Consider the following 27,033-nt stretch of genomic DNA (forward strand, 5'->3'; position numbering starts at 1 on the left):
TTCCTTTTCCTTCCCACATCTGTGACCCATGGCAGTCATTTCTTGTGTTATACACATACAAATTCAAACACAGTTAATGTAAAGCCTATGGAAAATCCAGTGAGAAGGACTTCAAAGTTGACACATCTCAACTATTACACATATTTCAACATTTTCACCATTTAGCAGTGTTACAACAAAGATACACAAATAGGGAAAACACTTAAATTTGCTGCAGTATGACAAAGATTCAAAATGTCTCTCCATATCATCATGTAATCACCAAAGAAAATATTTTTAGGTCACACTTGTAACAAAAATTACTGCTATAATGTACCATTTTTTAAAAACAATGTTAGAAAGCAGTTAGAATAATCCACTTATGCATAATTAAAAGCAACACTCAATCACCTATGGAAATGAAACATAGCTGAAATGTGCATTAAACATGCAAAAGTATTTCTTCCTTAAGTAGCTCACTGAATAATACTTCATGACAATTGCTTTTTATTCACAGTCTATGTAGCAATAAAGTGGTACCTTAGAAAGCAATCATTATTAAAGAGAAAACCCAAATTTAATTTTTAAAACTCATTCTACTACCAAGAAAAAGAAAAAAATCAGTCTCACCATTTTTCACAAAAATACTCCCAAATATTTATATCAGGATGACAGCAGCATTTTATTTAGCCATTTCTTTTAAACAAGCATCATATATCAGTTATCCATATAAAAGTTCTGTATAATTAAGCAACCAATAAATGCCTCCTTCAGCCAGTGTATTTACTTTGAAGGGCAGTGGAACAACATGAATTACGGAGTTTAAGCTCTACAGAGCAAATATTTGCTCTCATATGCTTAAAATCAATTTGTGCCATGTCTTGTATATATTGGAAGGTAACGGTGTCTTATCATGGCTGGTAGAAGTCTATAAGTTCTGGAGTGCTGCTTTCTTTGACTTCCTTTCTTGGAAGAGAGATAAGATGGTTTGGCTGAGCTAAAATAACACCATGACTATCCAACAGCATAAGATAGATATGATTAGGGATGGAACTGGACAAATGGTATCAAAAGTTTCTAAACTTTTCAAGAGAAAAAAAAAAAACCATGTAATTGGTGGGGCTTTGACTGGTAGATGAGTTTCTAGAAATGCTCAATATGTATCACAAAGCCACCTGCCATTATCATACAGCAGAACCCTCTCCAAGTGTCTTTTTTACATTTTCTCCCCATGAGAAAGGATTAAGACTAATGCACATTTTTAATCAAGTTTTACCAGTCCTTCAAATTATACAATTTCCAAGAGAAGCTACCTGAAATACATGTTTTCATATTTCAAAATTACACTTATTAAAAACATTCATTCAGGAAAATGCACTGCTCATGTTGCTTCACTGTATTTCAGTATCAAAACAAGGATCAGAATGTCTTAATTTCAAAAGAACCTAGAACAATTTACTAAACACCCCTCAGAATCCTCTAATTCTAGGACAGTATTCTATACTTGTAGTCTATTTGGAAAACTCCCAATTTATAATGCAGCATTTGTAGTCCAATCAAATGCACCACCAAATCTATATTTTAGATCTTTCATCCACTCAAAGATTTAACCATTATATACTTAGATAATATATGAAGGGATAAAAATATTTAAAACCTTGTGCAAAGCAGCAAGCCAGCACAATCCAAAATTTAATGTTACCTCTACTAAATCAATTTCAGAGAAGTTTTAAAAGTAAGTTAGATGCTTACAGCTATTATCTAAGAAAATAAGAATCTGGATATATTTATTCCCTTTCTTCTATTGTAGTAGAAAAAAGAAATGTTGAGCTTGTTATAGAAAAAGTGTCTAAAGCAAATGATTTCTCAAAAAACTTACATGCGCATCTTCACACACTTATTAGAAGTTTAATAGAAAAAAGTGATTAGCAAAAGTAGCTGGCAATGGAAGAGAGTCTTGACACAAGTATAAATAAAGCAGACTGGAAATGCAAAGCTCAGAAGGGATGCCATGTTTTCTGGACTAAATCAGACAGGAAAAATGAATCTACAAAGGATGAGAGAGCAGCTAACCACAGAATCACAGCAGCTGAGCCTGGAAGGCACCTCTGAAAATCATCCAGCCCCAAGTTTTACTCAGAGCAGGCTCAGCTAAACCAGGTTGCCCGAGGCCCCACATATCTGAACACCACCAGTGGTGGTCACTCCATCACATCCATGGACAATCTTCTCTGCTGCCTGACTACTCTCACAGTGTAATCAAAAAAGGGGTTTTTTACTGATTCAGTCTGAAGCCCTACCTCTTGTCTTGTCACTGACTACGCCTGAGAGGAGTCTGTCTCTCCTTTAAGTAGAGAAAATCCCCAAAACTTCTCTTCTCTACACTGTCCAGTCCCAGCTTGCTCAGCCTCCCCTCATTCAAGAGGTGCCCAAACACCTGATGACTGTGGTGGCCCTTGGCTGAACCCCTTGCAGAGCACCCACATCTCCTGAACTGAGGAGCCCAGTCACAGGCACAGCCCTGCAGAGGAGGCCTTGACCAGCTGGCAAAGCTCTGCCTAACACAGCCCCAGAGGCTGTGCAAGCCTTGCAAGAGCACCCTGCTGGCTCATGGTCGACGTGGAGCCCACCAGGATGCCCTGAACCTTTTGCACAAAGCTGCTACCAGCTGCTCAGCCCTGCAGCCTGTGCTGGTGCACAGGGTGAGGTGCAAAACAAGGACCAGTGTCCCCTCTCAGCCTCTCTAACATCTCAGCACAAAGCTGCTCTGGCAGGATGCCTCTGTGCAAAGGATTAAGCAATTCACAGCTCCAAATGCATGTTCAGACCCATACATTTATATAATGTTCATATATGCGGACATGCAGGTTAGCTGTAAATACACATTAATAAAAAAACATACAAAAATATTTGAGGGTTGCAAATATTTCAGTTTATTAACTGTAGAGAAAGTTCAATTTGTTTCTCAGGCCAAGCCAACTGAGTTAGTTTTATTTTAAAATGTACCAGTAAGACTATAACTGGTTATGGTGGCTATATGGGACTCACTTTGCTTAAATTAGAATGCACAGTTATATCTCTTCATGAATACTTCTTTTCTCTAGCCAACCATATTTGAAAGAAGAAAAACTATTAAAATGTTTAGATGGAATTGGTGGTGAAAAAAAAAGTAGCTATTACATTCTGACAAAAAGAGTAGAGTTCAGTAAGCAAATCCTACCACCTATTTCATGCAAGTAAATGAAAACTGGTTGACTTGAGAATAGTTGTGGTAAATCTGGGGACCAAATTTAACTTCAGAGGGATTCTGATCCTGTAGCAAGAAGAAAACAGCTCAATATAACAAATATTGTCTGATTGGTCTGTAAGCAATATCTACTTTCCCTCACCATCTTTTATAAGTTAAGGAATAATCAAAGACAATAAATATCTTGCTTATCTTAGGAATTTTATATACATAGGATGTTAGGAAGAAGTGTATTTCTTTTCACTACTTTTTCAGTGATAGAAAAAAGAATAAAATCCTTATAAATGAACAATAAAGAAACGCATCAGGATGAAACTCAGCTTACAAAATAGTCAAAACACAAAAAGGCAGTAATACTCAAAAATCTGAAGATCAAAAATCAAATATTCTGCATTCCCATATTAGTACTGATGCTTAGTACATTCATCATCTCAAACAGGGATGGACAAAAAAGTATTAAAGAAATGCAAAAGATGATTCTAAGGTTAGTAAAGACTAAGAAATTTCCAGGACATCAGTCCTTGATAGCCATCAGTTTACAGTACTGGCAAATGCAAACCAGAATAAAAAGTCATACAAATTACTGAGATTTAAACAAAAGCATAGATAACCCAAAAGCAGTAATTTTTCATTTGCAAAAAAAAGCACTGACCTCTCAACAGAAGTCACCAACAAAAGTGACTGTATTTGAATGTCCAGTGTTATAAAATTGTGCTTAAAAATAAAGCTAAATTAGTTTCTTCCCATTAAGGTTATTACTATGATTCAGTACATTGTTTTGAATATAAAGATTCAGCAGCTATTGTCTGCAGTTTTTTCTTCATGAGAGCTTTAATGTTTCCAAGATAACTTTAATTTGTTATAGAAAAAACAAATTACCTTTATTCTCTAGGCTAAATTAAACTTGCCTCTTGTGTAGGTATGATGAACTATGAAAAAAGCAGGAAAAACAGTTACTGCAGTTGATAAAAGCTTTTTAAAGTAAGACAGACAAGTTTTTTTCTATTGATTAACCTTCTCAAGTCTTGAAAAAATAACCTAGTTTTTTTCAAAGAAAAAATTAACTGAAGTATGTACATATGAGCAGAATTTTCCTATTTTAACTATGGAAAAAAACTCTCTGCATTTACATAACATCTCATATTACCTGAGTAAACTGATAGTTAACTCAAGAACAGAGTCTGCACAGTTCATAAGCTGTGTCCTTTGCAATGACAGCAACAGTGTTTATCTAAGAGGAGTTTGGGTGATTTAATTTTTGACCAAAATTCTATCACAAGTCAAGATCCCAAGTCAAGAAAACTATGAAGCTCATCAGACACAGGTTTCAGAAATATATCAGGATGCTTAAGTTTTGCTGGAAGTGTCTAGATCATGGTGTGGGTACCTGCTGTGATGCACCCCAAAACTCATTCTGAAGATGATCCAGCCTGAGCCCTGGCTGGAGCACATCTCAGTTCACATGCTTGGCACACACCTCTCTGCAGAAATCAGACTCTGGAGAAGGTAATTCACACACCTGGAGATCACTCTTCAATTCCAGTCTATCAGTTTGGAGATAATAATTTTGCCTGTGGGCCAGCTGTAAAATGGGGGTAATAATCTTTTTATCACCTTACACGATAAGCCTGTCAAATCTCTCAGACCGGACCAGATGCTTTGAAACCAAAATGCTGCATATTTATCTAACTGCATATATCTAATTGTGCTTAATGCTACTAGAGGCATTTTTCAGACATTGTACAGGCCTCTGGACAGAGTGATAACAAATGAGGACTCTGAATGAAGCTGTGCTCTGTTTATGCCTGGGTTTGCTACAGCTTCTGCCCTTTCACTCTGGAAAGGCAATTCACAGCCAGCCTGCCATGAGGATGGTGCAGCCTGGCTCCAGTCCCCACTGCAAGGTTTTCTGTGCCTCCCAATACACCTTGATCTTCCTTCTCTTGTCCCAGCCACAGTTTTTCAATCTCTCTCTTCCCTGCATCCATCCCCCTCTCTGCAATTTCCCCTTTGCTCCCACCAGGTATATTTTGCTCATGTTCCACCAGCCAACTAAAATTCTGGGCCTCACTTCTTCCCTTCCCAAACACAACGGGAAGAAGCACCAGCACAACTAATCAGCATTGCCTGACAGGATCATCTGAACTTCTCTGTTCAGCAGAGAAAGATCCAAAAATTGCAGTCACAGATCTGAAAGAACTGGAAACTGATGTAATGCTACATCACCTATCATATGCAAGATAAACCAAAAATCTCCCAGCTATTTTAGTTTGACAGACAACATCATTCAGCCAACCACTTACCCCTTTTCATGTTTTAACTTTGGGGGAAGGAAAAACAGAAGCAAATAGAACTGACCCAGATGAATTTAAATGCTCAAGTTAAGACTGCTAGCTAGGATGAAAGGAATGTTTGCAAAGGTTTTCTTCTTTGAAGAAAACATTGATAACCAAGATTAGCTCCTGAAAAACACAGACTCATTTAAATTTTTTGTCTTTAAAGCAAAGATGCTGTAGCTAAGCAACCTGGCTCTTCCTTAAACTGAAAGCTGGTTTTCACAGCACCTTGTTTATCACTGAGAACTCCAACAAACCTCCACCGTATTTTATGTAACAGTGTCTGGGGGAGTGCCAGATTAGATCTGGTTTACTGTCATAAGGGGACTTTTCCCATGAATGCAGATGATGCAAAAGTTATTTTTAAAATAGCATCCAAAATGTTTTTTTGTGTCTACTGCATGCTCTTCAAATACCCTGAGCTCTTGGAGAGAACATGTCTGCTTCTGACTCCCAAGACGTGCTGGCTATGTTTTCTTTTCCTGCATACTGAAGTGAGCCACTGCCCTTTCTTCCTAAGTTTCCCCCTTCAGCCCAGGATTTGATATAGCATTTAGTATTTGTTTTCTACCACTAATGATGTTGTTCTAAGACAAAATATATCCTGACATGCTCTCTGCTCTGGTTGGGTACTGTTCTTATCCTGCGTTGAATGCAATCTAGAGCTTCAAGAATGATTATTATTTCCAAATTAGAAGCCAACTATAGTCCATAAACCTATTCACTCAGACTGAATCACCAAACAGCTTTGATCTCAAATTCTTCTAATTCTGACTGCACTTTCCCTAATGGATAGGACAGAAAATACATGCAAGTAAAAAGCAAAATCAATGACACCAACTATGACCCAGTGGGTTATGACTTCAGATGCTAATCTCTTGCCACAGTTCCCCTCCCACAGACTGTGCACATTAATAGCCTTTTCCCAGTCTGACAAGGGCATTGAAAAGCACTTGCTTGAAAAACCTGGAAAGCATTGGGTTCCCCCCACCCCCTGCTCCCAACCCACTCCCATTACAATTCTATTTTTAACCAGCCCCCACCTCCCCCTTCTTCAGTTGCTTGTAACCTTGCATACAGTATAATAAAATATGATGGACCAAAATGTTTTGCTAAACAATGGAAAAAAGATTTTTGGCTGCACTGCTCATTTGTTTTCCCTTCTCAACTGATTTTGTGTTTGTGCACAATAAATAAACACACAGTAGGCCTATGCATCCTTCTACAAACACAGATATGCAGCCACTGTACACAGACAGCACTGCAGCTTTCTTGTTTACTCTGCTTCCCTCATTTCCTCCAGATATTTTTGCACGCTGTCATTTGTGGAATACTGTTGAAACCCAAAGGGATGTCAGCTGAGCCTGCCTCACTCTGCAAGCTGTTGGCAAGCTCATTAAGGCCAGGGGAACAGTGTGGAGTCTGCTGCCACTGCTCACAGACTGATGCTGCTGGCTGGAAGGACCCGGCCGGGCTCAGGGGCCACACCAGCTGATTTCTTCAGATGCTCCTCAGCCTTGACATTATTGCTGGAGGCTCCACAAGGACTCTAAAGTTGTTACTAAAAGTGCCAGCAGCTGCTGTCAGCATTTATGGAGAAGAAATCCAATATAGTGTAAGTCTTCAAGGGTTTCAAACAGGGTAAAAGTGCATGCTTTCTTACTCTCATTACCAGCCTTGACTGTACATTGTACAGCACTGCCTGTACAATGAAATTACTTTGCATTTTTTATTGGGTAACTACACTTTTTTCTGTTTGTTAATTTCAGACTGCATCATTTTAGGATCTACCCAACTTAATTATTTCTAACTCTGCAGATATTACCTGTCATATTTGTTGCAGCCCCAGAGAATCCAAATATCTCCCCCAATAGTTTTGGGGAAGCCATTGCCTATTTGGGAGTCAAGGTAGAAGGCAGGAAGCAGAATGCAGCTCTCTCTCAAAAAAGCCACCTGGCCATCAACCTCTTTTTGGCTGATCAAGTTATTAAAAGGAGAAAAGCATAACAACTGAAATAGACTTTAGCCATGGCTGCAATTTGGATTTCCTGTGTTAAGTATCACCTTACTTCCTGCTTAATTAGGCTGAGCCGTGTCCAGTTACCCCGTGGTTTAACAAGGGCACTCTTGTTCATCTAGGCTGCTACAAAATCAGGGATGCATGTGTACTGCCCACAAAAGAGAGCAAATCAGGAAAAAATCCACTACATATTAGAAATTTAAGTAGTTGAATTAAAAATGGGGAATTCAAAGTTCTTAGTGCTTGGTTTTTTTCGGTTTTTTGTACTTGAGGGCACCATACATAAAGCAAGATATTTAAGATCCACCAATCCTAAGGAACACCTAAATCTAAGGACAGATGGAAGTTTAAGGAAGATAAGTATGTCTCAGTATTTTGCATATTTGAATCATAATATTCCTAAATCACTCAACCTGACACTGTTTTTTTTTCTCCAAGCAAGGACTAACACTTTAACTATCCCATCACAATCAGGTTGTTCTAGATGACCTTCCAAAGACAAATCCCACTGCCACAGTTAGCATCATCTCCTAATACTGCTGTGCCAGACTATGTGAAGGCAATACAGTATTTTCAACAACAGTCTCTATTTTCTGGAAGAAGTTGGATCCCATCCATGCCTTCCCTTTTTTTCTGTCTAGCACATACAGACCACTGGCTTACCATATGTTTCCATGCACCTCCATCTCCCTCACTTCAACTGATTTTTATTTAGAAAATAAACACTTCAGAACAGCACAGAAAGTAGGAGAATTTGTCTGCCATGTGTCTAGTAGATTTTAGCCACTATAAAAGCATTTTGATTAATCCATAACTTTGGTATTTTCCTCCCATTCTTGCATAAAGTCACTCTCTATTTTTATGGCATTAGGAAAGAAGGGAGCTGTATTTCCGAAATTTTAAATATTCTGAAATATTGAGCTTTATGCCTTTGGTTTAATGGTATTGGTGGCCTGGCCACATGGTACGGACTATGAAGCAAACACTTTCAGAGCCAAATCAGAAATTCACTATGGCAAAGGCTTATCAAACAGTCTGCACAGAAGCTATGCTGCAGTAAAGTCACCTAACAAAACTGAAGTGAGCAAAGAGGGTCTAACTAGAGCAGAATTGGAAATCCAGAGATCTCCTGGATTCTCTTCCTACTCTGCTGGAGACAGACTTTGTAAATGGGGGCAGAGCACTCAACCATCATCAGGTATTTGTTTAACTGCCCCTAAGTAGATAAGAGAGAGTACAGGGAATATGATTTCATTGGCATTTATAAGCAAAACTGTATGGAAAATATGGCTGCACAATTACGTAAGTTACCCTTATTGGACACAGTGGGTTCCAACGAAACAAGTACGGAAAGCAGCACATGGGATCTTCTCTTGGGTTCAACTGTGGCAGTTCCTGCTCAGTAGCTGGTACAGTTCCTGCTCAGTAGCTGGTACAGGCTAACCAATGCCTGCATTAAGTCAAGGGCTTTGCAGTTTCCCATGCTCTGCACAAGAAGCAAGCAGAGCCTGGACCTGAGCTGGCCAAAGGGATATCCCACACCATGGAACATCCTGCCTGGTGGCATGGATAGAAGCTGGGAAGAGTTGGGCAGGAGGGGTCACTTGCTGTTGGAGGACAGGACAGGCATGGGTCAGCAGGTGATATTGTGCATCACTGGTGGTTCTCAGGTTTAATTTTCCTTTTTTCCCCCCATCGTTATAAGTAATAGCATATTTTGTTATCATTATTATTACCATATTGCTTTGTTTCCATTATTAAACTGTTCTTATCTCAACCCACCAGCTTTATCTTTTTTCCCCAATTCTCCACCCCACGGCAGTGGGGGCAGGGGAAATGAAGGAATGACTGCATGGGACTTAGCTGCCAACTGGGGCTAAGCCACCAGAGACCTAGGACTGGATTCTTTCCCTTTTATTTTTGATTGCAGATATGCAGTTTACAATCCCACCCCTCTGCTCACATATTTTACTCATAAGACATTAGGAGAAGGAGGAGCACTTGCCAAAGTATATTATCACATTTGGGATAACTAGAATTTATTAAAAAAAAACATTTACCAGATCACATGGGAAACAGTATTTTCTTCTAGGAAGAAACAGGAGTTAAAAAGTATTCCCTTCAATTCAGAAGTCAAAAAGTACTTGGCAGAGAAATAAATTTTTTTCACTTGCAGAAATATTTTGTCTTAAATTAGTCTTTATCAAAGACTTGATTTTGAATTTCAAGTTTATTTCGTGAGAAAAATACCAAAAGAAAAAAAGATGTTTACAAAAATTCTGAGTTCTTCTTGCTCAAAAATGTTAGCAGCTGAATTCATCAAAACCAACTGTTTTTCTAAATTTAGACTTGGCTTTGATAAATTGGCATTTTACAGAAAATTAGGCAAGCATCTCCTGACTTCTGGTAGACAAATGTCAAATTTCCCTACATTTTAGTTGTCCTTTCCAAAAGTACAGAAGTGTACAAGGTACCTACTCTCACAGAAAACAAATGGGTGCCTTTGAAATCACCTTTACAAAGGAGAATCAAAAGAAAAATCAAAATGTATTTTGTTTAAAAGTTTCATTGAATACATATGACAGGCCAGGCCGAAGGATCCATGATTTGCTGACAGATGGAACCAGACACAGACCTTCAGAAGAAAGCGGAAGCAGGAAGGAGCTGAGCACAAACATTTTAGTCAGCTCTGTCAAAATGTTGGCATTTCTACTAAGAAGGAATTACAGGATCCAATTCTGCCTGTTATTCTGTAGCACTCTATCAAATGACCATGGATTTCTGAATAATTACCATTAGCATTTCAGCTACTTCTACTAGATTTTGCAAAGTTATCCAAGCAAAAGTGACACTGACATTAAAATCCTATTTTGATTTTGAGCACAAAATAATTGTTTGACTTGCAAAGCAGAACCTCATAAATTATTTCACTGGTAATCTTTTTCCCTGTAACTGTTATCTCTTCACAATAACTTTGCTTCTGTTTTAACATCAATAATTCTGAAATGCAGGCAACTGCTGAAACTCATGAATCCCATAACACCTCGCACAGAAAGATTCCTTCAGCCCCACAAACCACATTCGATGTCTATAAAATACATAACATTTATCCTACAGAACAGTGCTCAGTGAAAAGATTTGTTACTGAAGTGAGGTCCCTTAGGGACAGACATACCTCAGAATTGTTGAGATGACACCTGTGTGTCCCTGAGAACCATCCCTCGCTCGAGCACTGGTCAATGTCCACCTTCTGCAGATTGATGTCCACTTTGACAACACCTCTGAAAACAGAGAGGAAACAGCCTTGAACACAACTGCAGAAATAGGTTAGGCTTTTTTTGTGATGCTGCAGCCTGAAAAGCAGAACTACCTCTTTCTTCTAAATATAGAATTTGATAAAATATCTAAACCAGAAGAGTTTTGTGCTCCCACAGCATGGTCACAGAAACATTCTTATTTTAGACTTTACTGAGATGTACTATAGACAAGAGCTCAGTAAATCTAACATATTAAGACTAGGGTGGCAGTTAAGAACAAGTTGTATGCCCAAACAATGTAATGCCCTTCACATTTTACTGTGCAGCAAAGACCCAAAATAAATACAGTGAAAGAGCTGCACTACTTTTTCTGAAGCTAGCAACCTTCTCAGGCAGTTCTGAGTGCAAGGTAGCAGACACTGCACCTCACCCCATATCCAGCAAAAACTACATTCTCCCCTTTGCTCCAGGGAACCCTATTTGCCAAAACAACTGGCAAAGCCTTTTTTGTACCCTCCCCAGAGACAACCCAGCCTCCAGAGACATTCAAGCCTCTTCTCTACAGCTCAACATCCTCCTCCAGCAGGCATCCAAGCACTCTCCCCACATCTCTGCCAGCTGGCCCTGAAATAAAACCTGATACAGCATCAGAAAGCTGCACAAGCCACCAATAGATCACTGATGTGTGTGAAGGGAAAAAAGTTTCCTACGCATACATGTCCTGAAGGACCACCTAAATTGTGTAAGTCCTATACCAAGAAGTCTCTAGGTTTCATCATCAACAGTTTACCTCAAAAATTCTTTTGAAAGAAAAGCTAACAAGCCAATTTCAAAGCTGACACTCTGTTGTGTAAAAAACTTGAAAATTATCAGAAGAAAAAAGGTAAAAGACTGTAGTTCTATATCTTTTTTTTTAAAGCCTTTAAAGATTTACATATTCTTCAGAATTACCTAGGACATTTATAGCATCATTTTGTCAGAGCATGTCATCTATGACTGCTTTGCTGTAGCCCAGACTTGACAAAAATGTCAATATGCAACTTCTAGTTGCTAAATCATTACACAAAATCATTCATAGTGGATGAATGCTCTGTGCTAATTTCTTACATTCAGAATACCATTCCTTTCAAGTCAATCATTTCAGCCACTTGGGACAGATGTTTTCATTTCTAGAGTCTGGACTCCCCCAACTACAAACACCATCATCTCCCTTCTTTCAGGCTGTGATCCAACAAGGGCATGGCCCAGCCTCTATCTCAGAAGCACCTCATTCACCCCAAAGTGTGTTCCCTCTTTTAATTAATGCTCATAACACAATAATAGTAACAAGATAGCTAAAGAGCCATATATTTGAGAGGATATGTACAAGCAAAATTAGAACATAAGAGTGAGCTTGATCAAAACCAGGAAAATGCTGTTCCCTCATACCTGACCCCAGTACAGCAAGAGTCCACAACAGCTAAATTTGGACATTGATCTTCAGGCATGCTATCCAGTAAATGGAAAAACACAACTATACCCTGTAAGTGGTCAGAAGAATGCATGAGAAAATTACATAAAACAGACAGTAGGAAGTTAGTACAGGAGCACTCAATCCCACTCAGTCTCCTGACTAGAATCTAAACAATCTAATTCTGGGCACATTTAGAAATTGCTTGAAATACTTAAGTGCTGGTTCTAGCAAGTTAAATTTAAAATAGCACACACCACACTTCTGGAATATTCTGATATATTTCTAGTTTTTGCCTTTGTACACTTGTTTTGAACAGCAGTTTCACCAGGGACTGCTCAAACCATGTTTCTACCCCAAGGAACTGTTTTCTCCATGTTCTAGGTGAGCAATAACCTTGAGAGGAAAAGCTGCCATACTGCACAGATTATCTCTTTAAAATGCTGATGTCAGTGGATTACAAATTTAACCTGGCAAGAAGGTGCCATAGCACTGGAGACATATGCCCATAGCAGTAGAGACAACAGATCACTCATCTGGTCATGTGTAGATCCCACCAAGCATGTTCCCAATATTTTCTGGACCTTTGTGAGCTAATACAGATATTAGTGTGTGGGCTGGACATTTGCAGGACCTGCTCTGCAAATGAATACTCCCCATGGCTGCAGACAGGCACTAAGCAGGCAGCAGGAGCCGGACCAACATTACTCCTTGCTCTCCTAATTCATGTTACACACCAGTCACGTTGGCAAAGCTATCAAGGATCAGCATCATCCTGACTACTCCAAAGAAATCATTTTATACAGTAGGAAAAGCAGTGATGATTCAGCTTTAAAAGAAATGCAACCCATCCACCTGAAGCACCTGACAGAAGGTTTCATTTCCTTTACATGGAAAGTTTTTCCCTTGAGTACATTTTGTTTTTAACTAGTAGGAGAGGAAACTCACCTTTCCCTCCTCAAACATTTCTGCAAAGACAAGTACAGATTTCAAATATAGGACAAACTAATCACTGCCTAAAGAGAAGATACCACACAGCAAACTCTTAAAGGTGTTTTCACGAGAAAGCCCTGTAGAAGCAGAATGCCAGTAAAAAAAAGGATATAAATATTTTCCAAAGAAAACTTACATAGAGGTTACTTGTGAGAAAGACAACACACACAAGCCAGAGAGATTAGGGTCATTAAGTACACTGAGAAGGCATCTGAGTATGGCCTTGTACCAGAAGTGCTGCAATTTGGAGAATTCATGTCATGTTCCAATGGAACAAGTATCAGAAAGCAGGAGAGCATCCTAAAACTCAGAGCCATGTACTGGAAAGAAAGGAATATACTTCTGGACTTCACACCATTGATTAAAGAACTTACAGCCTTTGAAAGCTCTTTAATACAATTACTTTGTTAAAAATAGATGTGAAAATCAGATTCATACAGCAACTATCAAAGCAGGCTCTTAAGTTGGGGGTTTTTATACCTTCAATAATGGAGACTTCACCATCTCTGGGAAATCCAATCTAGTGACTGACCAAACCCACAGTGTCCATACAAAAGACTTCTGATGTTTAAATGAAATTTCTTGTATTTCAATTTGTGCCTCTTGGGCTTTCCATCCTTTCATTGAATAAGGCTGAGAAAGGTCTGTCTCTCTCTTCCTTTACAGTTTTTCACCGGGTACTTACACACAAAATGCCCCTGGAGCCTTTTCTTCTCCAGGCTGAACAGTACCAGCTCAGTCAGTCCTTCTTGTACATCAGATGCTCCAACCTTTAACCGTCTGTGTGGCCTTGCACTAGGTTTGCTTCAGTACATCCACATCTCCTGTGCTGAGGAGCCCACAAGTGGACACAGCACTCTTAATAGGGCCCTCCCACCAGGCTGGGCAAAGAGGAAGAATCACTTCCCTCAACCCATTGGCAAAACTTCCTCTCACCAGCCAGGAGGCCGTTGGCTCTCTGCGCCACAAGCACACATTGGTGATTCATGTCAAACCAGTGCCCACCAGGAGCGTATCGAAAGTGTCTGACCTCCAGATGGTCACCAGCTATCTACACACAGAAGGCTACTGAGTTGGTAAAACACAATTTCCCCCCTCAGAAATCCATGCTGACTACTCCCAATCACATCCCTCCTCTTCATGTGTTCCAGAAGGGGTTTTCACAATTATTTGCTCCATCACCTTCCCAGGGAATGAGGTGAGACTGATCAGCCTGTCGTTCTTGGACTTTCCAACATCTTGTCACAAAGTGCACTTTTCCATTCAGCAGCTTTCATTCCAAAGACCTTGGAAAAGACCTTTGAGTCCCAGCCATTTACCAAACACTGCCAAAGTCACCACCAAACGGTGTCCCTAAGTGCCACATCTTCTAAATACCTCCAGGGATGGTTACTCAACCCTGGCAGCCTGTTCTGACGCGTGACAATCCTTTCAGAGAAGTGAGTTTTCCTAATATCCAATGAAAAACTCCTCTGACACAACTTGAAGACATTTCCTCTTGTCCTGTCACTTGGGAGAAGAGACCAACCCCTACCTCCCCCCAGCCTCCCTTCAGGCAGTTGTAGAGAGCAGTAAGGTCTGCCCTGAGCCTTCTCTTCTCTGGACTAAACTTCCCCAGCTCCCTTCTCATAGGACTTGTGCTCCAGACCCTTCACCAGCTCCACTGCCCCTCTCTGGACTTGCTCCAGCCCTTTTAACAACTTTCCTAAAATGAGGGGTCCAAAACTGAACTGAGGATTTAAGGTACAGCTTCACCAGTGATGAGCACAGAGGAATGATCACTTCCCTGGTCCTGCTGGCCACACTATTGCTGATGCAAGACATTCATGATCACAGTCATGCTCAGACAGAGTCTCCATATTCCTCCCAGGTTATCTGGCCCTCTTCCACCTGCACTTTCAGTTTATGCTTCAGTTTTGTCAGGATCACAGTTAAGCCATCCAAGCTCAAAAATATTTTCATAATACTTCTTTCAGAAATATTACAAAATTCTTTCATTTCAAACTAAACACATGTTCCTTTTGCTTCTCTTGTACTAAAGTTTTTCTTACAAGAAGGTTTGTCTTTCACAAAACCCAATCTCCATGAACTCAATGCAAACTTTTTTTACCTACACTCTTCTCCCATCTGCAGCTCTTCTGTAGCACAACCTGAACTTTTGACATGGCTAAGTTTTTCTGTTTTTTTCCCTTTTCTCAGAGCTTTGTGAGTTTTTGGGGTGAAAATCTACAGTAAGAAGAAACAGGACAGTGCAGGAGCAGGAAAGCAATCTCTCCTTACAGTTACAAGGATTTCAACTGTTGGTCCCCCCCATGGTGCAAATTATTACTCTTTTTTCATTAGACCTCTGCAATACATGTTTCATAGTAACATCACAGTTCTGAAGTAGTACAGGGTCTGAAACTACCTGAGGATACAGTGCTTTCAAAAGCAAAGTTTCTTGAAGCATATATGTGGCATTTATAAAGGTGTCATGATGGTACAAGAGTTCTATGAGTTCATTTGAGATCCATTTTAAAACACCATCTCAGACTCATACCCCAGTGCTATACACAGAGCACACTAATATGTACACGATCAATTTCTGAAATTCATCTGTGATTAATACAGTAGCTGGCACAGCCTGTTTAGCCACCCACATTTCCAGTTATTTTTGATTCAGCATTCAGAAAATGGATCATATGAAAGAACACGTCCTCCTAGAATGTATATGGACCAACTCCCTGTGTTATATTTATCGAACTAATTGGGAATAATTGCAGTGTTGCTATCTTGGTGTAAGCAATCAAGACAAATATCAAGGGTGTAAGAGTAGACTCAGCCTGTCAGAGTAACACATTCATCCACACTGGCAATGCTGCCTGGCTGAACACAAGCCACAGCCATAAGTTAATAACAATATTAGTGGTAATTGTGGACCATCTGGCAGGTAAGTATATCCTGTTAATCTCCTTGAAACAATAGATATTTGTTTCCTGACACAATTTTACAGTCCTTACAAACACAAAAGAGATACCTAAGGATTGCATGTCCATGTTAAACATGCAGTTAAGAAAGAATTAGTTGAATTATATATAAGATAATCACTGAAGAATGATGTCATCAAGGATTTTCTGTCAGGTCAGAGGTTTGATTTAAGAGGCTTTAATGCCTGTCTGTATTTCCAGTACTACTGTTTGTTGGCATGCTGCTTGCCTTGAAATCTGTGCCAGAAATTGATTTAAGCTTATTTTCCCAAACTACTCGCTATCTTGATAGTTTCAGTAGTTATAATATTTCATTGTAACAACACGTTGTAAAACCTATCTACAGAATATTTTTTTTGTCTCTACTGTTACATCATAAAAAAAATCAGGGGGAACATGTTCATTTTCTCCCAGTCAGCTTAATACAGAATTGTACAAAATAATAGCCTGCCAACATTTAAATGGTGATAAACAGTATCCTTGTGCTCTAGATCTTCAAAAGCTTTTTTGGCACAGAGGTCATCACAGCTCAGCTAAACACACAATTTGCCCTCTAAGTTTGTACACTCACTTTTGTGCCCATAAGTATTGTGAGCACTTTTTAGGTATTTAAGGTATAAGGGATGGTTACCACACACTGAAGTGGGCATCATCATCCACATCTAAACAGCTGCTTAGACACTTGCTGTCACATTCATTCAGCCCTCCATGCTGTCCTTCATGAGTCCTCTTTACCAGAAAACAAGGAGATAAGAAAAACAAGTTCTCTACAGCCATCAGAAATCTGCAAATGCCCACTCCTCTAGACAAATACACACTGTATTTTGCATAGCCAGTATTTTCAGGGCAGATGACTTTTCTGACCACTCTCATTTTGGAGGTTGCCACTTTCAAGAATATTGATCTTCAAATACTGCATACTACCTGACACCTGAGGCTCCTCCCATGTACCATCAACTCAGCACCCAAAAATAACCCTGGTGTCAAATTCACAAATGAATTTCAGCCATAAATCTTACTGACAAACAGCAGGTTCTGCAGGTTCAAATTGCCTTGGAAAGTTCAGATTTAGGATTCTGCATCACTTGGACATTGTTAAAGTTGTTACCGTGCACAGCCAGCCAGACTCATAAAAGGCTACTGGGACATGAGACACAATTTTGGCCTGGTCACAGAGTCACCAACTCCTTACTAATAGGACAGACACTTCCCTAGTTCCTCAGCCATAGCATGACTGCTGCTTTTCAACACACATTTTCATAGGAGAACCAGCTTCCAGTTAAAATAAACTGAACAGTAAGGTACAGCAGTGTGGGCACATAAATTAGGATTCACCTGCAAAGAAAGTCTCTCTTTTGAGAGACAGTAAATTGAAACAGTACTACAAGGGCAGAATACTTAAAGCTGAATTCTATTGTGTGAAGAATTATTTCAAATTAAATCTGCCTTCATATTTATGGCATGCAGTGCTGCCTCCCTGGGGATATCCTTGCAGTTTAGTCAGAGTTTCTTAGATACTCTGGATGGTTTGGGCTTGTTTGTTTTTTTTTTCCACTTGAGGATGCTCAAGTTGTTGCTAGCATCTTAACTCTGTCACAAAGCACCACCTGGTATAGGAATGCCAGGTGTCAGTGATGGTAAAGTACCACTTACATTAGATTATATCTATGAAATTAGGTCTTGGAGCCAAATTCAGGTTGCTTTTCTTCTAATGTTTCCATTACCATCCATAGGGTCAAACAGGCAGGTGGAAAGAAAGAGTCCCAAGGAACAGAGCATAACAGAGAAAACATATTAGGAACACAAAGAGCTTTTGAAATAGAAGAATTCTACACAGGATGGGTGGTTGCAGCCTAACCATACTAAATCCTGTGACCCTGAAAATTTATTTAAAGGTAACAAGGTCATTTTAAAACTCAAAAGTAAGTGGAAGCTAACCTCAAAAAAAAAAAAAAAAAAAGAAAATTGAAAGGCATAAACCTGGTCAAGGAGGAACATACAAATTGCAAGAATGTAAGACAAAACCAAGATATCAAGATATTTTTAGAAACCAAATGTTAAAAGGATAGGCTCTACTAAAAACATTTCAAATACCTCAGAAAGTGGAAGGCTGAAGTAGAATCTCCAACACAACACACAAACAAGATACAAAAATTGCTCAGAGCAGAGACAGCTTTTGACAAAAATGAATCATTTTCATTCGTATTGGAAGAAACAACAAAACAAAAATCAGCTTTTACATGCAGGGAAGTTAACAAGTTGGACTTCACAAATGAGTGGCCGTGACAAAGTCTGCAAGTGATAAAAATGCTTCATATAACCCACAACTAAACCTGGCTGAGGCAGAAAAGATGCAATAAAACACTTTGGAAAGTATTCATTCAAGAATCTGGGATCTCCCAATGAATTTAGATTCACAAAGTGAGTTTAAAACTAGAAAACTATGGAACCCAGAATAGATGGCTATAATGGAATATATAAATATATTATAGAATACAATGCTAAACTACATTGCAAAAGACAAAAATGTGTTAAAACATGGATAAGAATCATGAAGGACAGTTTAACATATACTTACTATCCAGTCATTCAGATGAAGTCTGAAGAAAACAATTTCTTTTTGTTGCTTATCACTGGTAAATTGGACATAACCAGGATAGAAGAACTTGACATTTTTCTTTCAGTACCTGCCAGAAGCTGCTTTTGGAGCAAGGGCCATGGAAACCTTTTATTTGACCTAACACAGCAATACATTTTTTCTTACATTTAGGAACATTTCTATCTCAGCCCACACTCACAAATAGAATAGATAACAGTTCTGGAGCTGAATCCCAGATAGGAAGGACTGCCATAGGTCCATCCCCTTCAAAAGAGCTTTGATAACATGCTGTGCTGGAAGTCTGGCCCAAGGGCGATGGGGGTGGAAAACACAGGAGTTGGAAACAGAGGATTGACCCAAAAACCCAAAAATTGTTTTTATTGCAACCTAGCATTCACTATGTAATTGTGGACATGAATGCAGTATGTGTTTCAATACTCTCACACCATATTTAACTTCTTTCTTCAAAGACCCTCTTCTATTTCTCCAATACTGAAGGAAGCTGAATCATTGTTCTGAAAGAGAAATCCATATTTATTGTTCCCTTCCTATGTTTCATCAACATCCAGTTTTCTATCCCTCTCCATGACCTCATACGAAAAATGCTGGCAGGGACATAATTGATTGCCTAGAAAATACTTAAAATATCCTGAGGGTTTCCACAAACAGACAGCATAATAAGAGACTTCTTTGTTTTAACTTGTTTTCAGGAACACAAATCCAAGACTCTCAGAAATTCTAGAAAATAAATTATTCCTTTTCATTTTTGAAACCTGTTCTAAATCCACCTACACCTTCAATCAAGGGCCAAGACATGTTATAAAAAATGTCAACCTCATAATTTAAAAATATTTTCTGCGTTATACGACTAACATCATATCACAATAGCACAAAAAATTTAAAAGTCTCAAACAATTAAAATCAATTTTCTCTTAGCTCGGTACTCAGACTAAAGAGAGATTGGGGGAAACTAAAAAAGGGGGTAAAGGAAGAAATTAAACCATGTCTCAAAGAAAAAAAAATTACCCAATTTTTTTTTTTTCATGTCTACATTTGTTTGGGGTTTTTTACCAAGCAATTTAATAGCTGTGAAATATTTAGCAGAATAATAAATCATATAATACAAATAATCCCTAAGGAATTATTTTTTTCTCATAAATACTTCTACCTCCCTGGTTTAATCTGCCTTTAGTAATGTTTCTTTAACTAAGAGTGCCATCATAGTCTAATGCTGGAGTGGTCCAAGTAACTGTTAATGGTACAGTAAAAATCACTACATTACACTGCCTTTAGGGGAGCAACAGCTCAATTTAACTGTGTAGTAAAAATTATCTTTGCATCAAGGGATATCTTTCCAATAACTGAGACAAGTAGTAAACCTCTGAGAGGCAGAAAATATTAAGATAAAGCACAATCTGGCCAGACTTCAGAATGAAGTTACCTGTAAATGATCCAGAACAAGACTCCATTCAAAATAAAATAAAATTAAAACACAAAACCCAAAACAAACAAAACAAAAAAACCAAAAAAAAAAAAAACCAAAACAACAACCAAAAAAAAAAAAAAAGAAAAAAAAAAGAAAAAAAAAAGAAAAACCAGCCACCTTCAACTTACTCAGCTTGCTGATTGAGTACCTTTCTGCCAAAACGGACATTATTCCATTGGATTCTCCCTAAAAACCTTTAAAAAATATAGTAAATGCTGTGCTGGATTTGGCAAAAACCTGCTGGAATATGGTGGGAGGGGGGAAAAAAGTCAGTGCTTCATATCCTGAAGACAATCTGACCTCCACCATGAGAAATCACCCAAGACCAATGACCAGTTCCCAAAATGTAGATGTATTTCAACACAATGTTAAAGAAAATGAGAACAGCACACAAGGGAACATTTTGAACTGCAAAAGCAGCAACTCATTCATCAGAGTTTGGGGATAATTGATGTCATTGCACAAGCCTGAAACAGTGCACATGAATCTGACTAACCATGCTCAGGAAATATTGGAACAGGACCTGAGAAGAGGGACCATGGCAACAGAGAGCTTATGACAGAGACTAAAGAAAGCCAGTTTGTGTAGTCTAGTAAATAAAGGTGGTGAAGGGGCCACTGACTATAAATAAGTCAGGGCAGTAAACACCAGCCAAGGGTGCTAAGTCAGATGGAAGACAGTTCTGGACCAGAACAAATGAACAGAACTAACTGGGAGTGAATAAATTTAGATCAGCAATCAGGATAAGTTATCCAACCCTTAGGTCCAGCATGCCAGTGAACTGAAGAGTCAAGAGGGAAACCCATCCACTTAAGGATGGAGATTTGTCAACTGATGACATTAAGTGGGCTTGTGACAGCAGAAGACTGACTCAGTGACCCAGGAGGACTTTTTTTAACTTGTGTGTTCCTATTAGCTGACTATTTGTCATCTTTCTTCTAGATGAAGACATGACCTTTCCCACTTGTCTCCTGGCCTGCTAAAGCAACAAAGACCTCTAATTTCTTTCTCCAGGCACCAAGAAAATATTTTTAGAAAAGGAATTGTATTTACAACATGCAACTTCTCACACTTTTCCACTTTCTCAGTAGGGCTGCAAGGAAGACAGTTGGGTCATCACACGCCATAAAATGTGGTTCATTCTGACCATGTGATAGGCAGCAGCAGAGGAGGGGCACAGAAGACCTGGGACAGACGCTTCTGTGCTCTACCCCCTGCAGCACTACAGTAGCTGAGTGATTAGGCACATTAGGTTGGGAATTTCAGCTGCAAATGGCATCAGTTTAGACAGGAGGGATGGGTAACATCAAGTGATTACTTTGAGTCTCTGTGGATCCTGATTTCTGAACAAAAGCCTACCCTGCACCTTATAAGCAGATAGCAGTAATGTTCTTTCCATGCATTTTGGGTGGAAAGACCAGCAAATGGAGACAACACAATATGAGCAAGCACTGCTAAGAAGCTGCAGAGAGCCAGCACTGCTAGTTTGGCATGGTACTAGGCTAATGTGGCCCTGAACAGCTTCTGGTACATTTATCAATACAATCAATTTGCCTTTGGTTTCTCCACTTCATCTCAGTTTTATCTACAGTGTTGGTCATAGCAAGATAACCACATCCTCTCCTTGGCCTTCAGTTGGGGCAGTGGGGCAGCAATCTTTTGGGAAGGGGAAAGGTGAAATTGAAGACAGATGAGCTGTTTGCAGGAGCCCCCTGGCCTGTAACACTCCCATCCTCAGGCCAAAAGCACTGTAACTCTTCACAATGTTAAGAAAGCTTTGCTGCTTTGTGCTGCACTTTGGGAGCCTCACTGACAACAGCACTGCAGCAGCAGCATGCACTGAACACAGCCAGTAGTAGTTACCAGTATTGCCTTCATTATTCAGTACCAGTATTGCCCACATTAACCTCTTCCCATTGCCATGCCACAGGAACAAACCCTTCTGTTACTGCCACAGAAGAGATACCAACAGGGAGCAATAGGCTTTTCCTTCTGTAATGTGAAAGAGCTCTCTTTCATGGATATAGCATGCTCCTGGAACGTATCTCACCCTAATGTACCATGCCTTAAACCTAATGTGAGAAAAGAAAGTACAAAAACTGCTGGAATAATATTAAAGAGGCATACACTAAATTACCATTAATGATATCACATCAGACTACTAAATGGGAGGAGCATGGTAACTGATTCATTAAAATGTTTCTAACAGATGGTTCAAAGATAAATTTTTGGGAGAACCAACATAGCTGCCCCAAGACATGGAGGTTAATGAACACCGTTTTTTCATATGGGCCTTAAATAAGAATTTAAAGTCAAAATATTGTGTCACTCAAAGACTGACAGTGAGAGGAAGTACAGCTTTCTTCAAAAGGCATCTTATAGTAATTCACACAACTAATTTTCCAGTAACCACACTAGATGTTACATTTTTCTACTATGTGCTCATGCTTTAAGCCATTTTTTCTCTTAAAAATTCACATTGAGGCTGTGTACCTATTAAGTAATGAAATCACTGTGTAAATATTGAGACAAACTACAAGTCTTGAAAGCGTATTTTGTATATACCATTTGCTGTGTAGCTGAGAAGTTACTTTCTCAATATCCCAAGTCATAACCTTATATTAAGGCCCATCTTTCATCTAGCATACCTTAAATCAGAAACACAGGAACTATCCTTCAGCCTTGCCAGAACGTGTATGTATTTATAATTTTACTTCTTCTACCTGCTTCTTTAACAGTTTGGCAAAAAACATAACCTATTTTTTAGAAATGCTTACAAACTCATCTCTGTTGATACAACAAATCTTTGTTAGTTTTGTCCAAACTGTTCAGAGTAACAACAGCACAACACTTTGAACTTGCACAGCATACTCCATCTCATGATCTTGTAAATATGAAGTGGTTCTCCAAGCTTAGATGAGCTCAGTGAATGCCCCTTGAAGTGTGAGAGTTATAACAGCAGTGACCCCCACGTGGCAAGCAGAGGCTGGGAAGATGAGGCAGGGATGGAAGGCAGGGCTCTGTACTGCATCCAGGAGGACATCTACTGGTTGCCATGGCCAGCCAGGGTTATGCCAAAACAGACCTGGTGTGTTCTGCACACCAAAGCTACCACAGCAGAAGCCTACAGCACCGAGATGCTTCCTGCCATCACAGAATCTTGGCACAGAGATGGGACTGGAGCTTTTGACTCTTCCTTAAAACATGGGTTTGCTTCCTCTTCAGTTAGGTCAAGATTGAAGCTTCTTTGAGTTAAACTTCATATCAAAATTTATATTCTCAGAGAGCTGATTTGTGGCTGCCACCATACCTCCAGCCTAGTGGTTCTGCCAAACTCTATCTCCAACAAGAGAATATCAGCCTACATTAACTTTCATCCACATCCCAAAGTTCATCAAACGTTGAACATTGCATTTCAATGATCTCTGACGAGCTTCCTGACTTCTCTGGACTCCCTAGGGTCCAGAAGAGCTCTACAATAGACCTATTCCTGGGTTTTGTTCTCAAGAGGAATTCAGCAACAAACAGCCAACAGCTGAGCTCATTTTACCTTAACCCTATCATCCCTATAAGTGTGAAAATTTCAGGGCAAAAAGTAATTCAACAGAGAAATAAGCAGCCATTATCCATTCAACAAATTTTGGGTTTTTTCAGGAATTTATTACTGCACTCATTTCTCTTTGATCACACTGGATTTCAGACTAAGCCAAGAGAAACAGCATTTGCAGATATTATGGCCTTGCCTCCTAGGTGTGGCAAAATCTCTGGTGTCAGCTACGTTCTTATCAATCTTTACCTGCTACTTATTGATAGCATAAAAGAAATCGTGTGCTCCTCTCTCATCCTGAGAAATGCCAGCTGCTCCTGGGCAGTGCACATTCCCCACTGGACAAAGTTACTGAACCCCTCACAAGAGTGCCAGGGGAAAAACTGGCATCTCACACTCCACAGGTTGCTCTCATTCTTTGAGCAAATCTCTCATTGGTGTCAAAATACAGACACAAGAAAGAGCCTTTTTCTATCTTCCTCTCTGTTAGCTGCAGTTCAGGGGCAAAGTATATAAAAGCAACAAAAAGTATATGAAGCAATAAAAAATAAGCAAACCTTTACCTATGCCAGGTATCAAATATAAAGCTGGAGGTGCAAAAGGAAAGCTCTCCTTCTGCCACTTCATCTTATAGCCACATGAACTATGACAGAACAGCAGTCACCAGCACTGATTTACCTACATGTCTAATACCACTGACCAGGCTCGAGCACCCCACAGTGGATGTGCTCTGGAGACCAGAAACAGCAGTTTACCAGCACTAGTAATGTCATTAATTACTGGGAATGTTATTTCCCAGCAGGTTAAAAGCATAGGTGGGGTCCAGCTAGGTACAATTTCACAGTATAATAAGAAATAACAACTCAGTGAGCATTTTCCTCTTGCAGACACAGATAAACTTCAACCGGCATCAGCTGCTCGCCTCTCCCCACAAGCCCACCAGGAACGTAACCCACATGCACGCCTGCTCCAATGGCAGCAGGCAAAGCAAACGCTGTCTTACAGACGGAGACGACTGCGAGTCTTTTAAGGAGCAACAGCTCCCGAAGGCACAGCTCAACAGGAAGGCCTGAGGCTGCTCTGCGCTGTGACTGAGCAGCCCGTGCGGCTGGGGTTGATCAGGTCACCCAGAGAGCAGAATGCCCTTCCCTGGGAGGGGGGGAAAAAATCAAAACCCCAGCCTGCTTCCCCCTCCCCTTCTCGACAGAAAGTAAAGGGAACACTCCTCTTACCTGAACTCGGGCAGGAGGTTTGGCCGCAGCCCATAAAAAGCCGCCGAGAGAGTCACTAGCCAGCCGGGTTTGTAATTCCCATTCTCACACTCCAGGTATGGTGAGGACCACCGGATGTGGTTCTTATCAGCAGTGAAGCTCTCCCGCCTCTTCCAACTGTTTTCCAAAGTTTTGGGGCCCGTGTTTAAGACCTTCCTGTGCAGATGTGGCCGCCACTTGCGCTTCAAGCTGTGGAACCACTCTGTTTCCACAGAGGCGTTGGCCAGGCGGTGAGCCGTGGAGGACAAGTCCTGCAGGAGGACCTGGCTCTCGTGCCTGCTGGCCTGGAGGAAAACCTGGGGAGTGGAGGAGAAAGGCTCCGTGCTGAAAGTGATAGCGGCCCTGGAGATGTTGGGGTCCTCCTCCAGCAGGCTCCTGATCAAGGCGCGGTACCACTCCAGGTCCTCCTGCAAGTTCTGCTCCCGCGACTTATTGCTCTGGAGGATCATGTTGAGTAAGTTGGTGGCGTGGGTGAGGGTGCCCAGGGCGCCGTGCAGGGAGGGGTGCGAGGTGAAGCGCGACTTGCCGGCGAGGCTGGCCAGCTCGTACCGCCCGGAGCAGTTGGCTCGCCGCAACTCCCGGGAGTCGCCCGTGTAGAGGAACGAGGCCACGTCCTGGGGCACCTCCTCGGCGAGCCGCTGCGCCAAGATGGTGCTCTCGGTAGAGCGGCTCCGCGGAGCCGGCAGAGGCTCCCGGCTCTTGATGTGGTTGTAAATAGGCTGCTTCCCTCCGAGCGCCCGCTCCCGGCCGCGCACTGCCTGCCCTTGGTCGCCGGCAGCCCCCAGCCCGCGCTGGGCGAGGAGCAAGAGGAGAAGGAGCCGGAGCAAAGCCATGTCCCCCGGTGCTGCCGGTCGCACCGGCACGGCGAGGCGGCTGAAGATGAGCTTCGCGCAGGCGGCCGCGGCGCAGGGGTGCGAACGCGCAGAGGCGGCCGAGCGGCAGCGGGGCGGAACGCGACCCCCGGCCCGCGAGTCACCTGTGGCGGTGCCGCCCGCAACCTCCCCAGCGCGGGGCTCCGCACAGCCCCACCGCCGGCGCGGAGCGGCGCGCAGCCCCTCCGGCGACAGCAGAGCCGAGCCCTCCTGCGCCTCCTCCCGCCGCGGCCACCGCGCTCACTGAGCTCCTGCCCGGCGCAGCGCGCAGGGGCGGCGGCGCCCGCGCCCGGCGCAGCGGCGGGTCCCCCCGCGGCGCCCCGCCGCCGCCCGCGCTCCGCCGCTCCGCATCCTTCGAGCGCCGCTGCCGGAGAGGGGGGCCCGTGGCGCGGGACTGCCACTTGCTGCGGGGATCGGCGGGCGGGGCTGCTGCCGGGGAGCCAGCGGACAGGCACCCGCCTCCGCTCGGCTCTGCGAGCGAGGACGCCCGGCCGTGGGAGGACGGATGGTCACCGGGCGGCTCCGCCACGGGCAGCCCCACACCGCGCGGCGCTCCTCATCACCCGCCCTTATAGGTGTACGCCAGGCAGCGGCCGCCCTATGTGGCCGCCTCGCCTGTCAGTCAGCCGGCAGCCACTCACGGGGCAGGAGAACGGTGCCATGCGATGCCGGGGGAGGCGGCGCTGCTGCCGCGGAGAGGCGTCGAGGCACCTGGCTTCACCTGCAGCCGGCTCAGCTTGGGACGAAGGCGGGGCAGGCGCCCGCCCCGGTGGGAGCCGCTCCGCTTTCCCGGGGCTCGGGAGTGGCGGGCGGGGAATCCGCGGGGGCTCCGCCGGGCCCGGGGGTCGCCCGCGGCGCGTGGCAGCGACACCTGGTGGCCGGGCCTGAGGCGGCGCCTCCGCGCCGGGGGCGAGCGGCGGGAGCCGCGGGGCGAGCGCGGGAGCGGGGACGCGGTGCCCTGAACACCCGGCTCCGTGTGTCCCCCTCCGCTGCGGGGAGCTGGAGAAGCC

The 27,033-nt window shown here is 41.9% G+C and overlaps 1 protein-coding gene across 1 annotated transcript in view; it reads right to left on the reverse strand.

Moving 5' to 3' along the window:
- Window positions 1-26,562, reverse strand: part of GPR158 (G protein-coupled receptor 158) — a 187,172-nt gene extending 160,610 nt beyond the window's left edge. The window contains exons 1-2 of the mRNA XM_071428788.1: window positions 25,113-26,562; window positions 10,758-10,863 (exon numbers count right to left, since the gene is read on the reverse strand). Of these exons, the coding sequence (XP_071284889.1) occupies window positions 10,758-10,863; window positions 25,113-25,984 (978 nt within the window). The 5' untranslated portion in view covers window positions 25,985-26,562. The remainder of the gene's footprint in view (window positions 1-10,757; window positions 10,864-25,112) is intronic.
- Window positions 26,563-27,033: the final 471 nt, after the last annotated feature.

This window comes from Agelaius tricolor, unplaced genomic scaffold, assembly GCF_023055355.1.
Source record: "Agelaius tricolor isolate 1412-34295 unplaced genomic scaffold, bAgeTri1.0.p SCAF_6, whole genome shotgun sequence".
Taxonomy (NCBI): Eukaryota; Metazoa; Chordata; class Aves; order Passeriformes; family Icteridae; genus Agelaius; species Agelaius tricolor.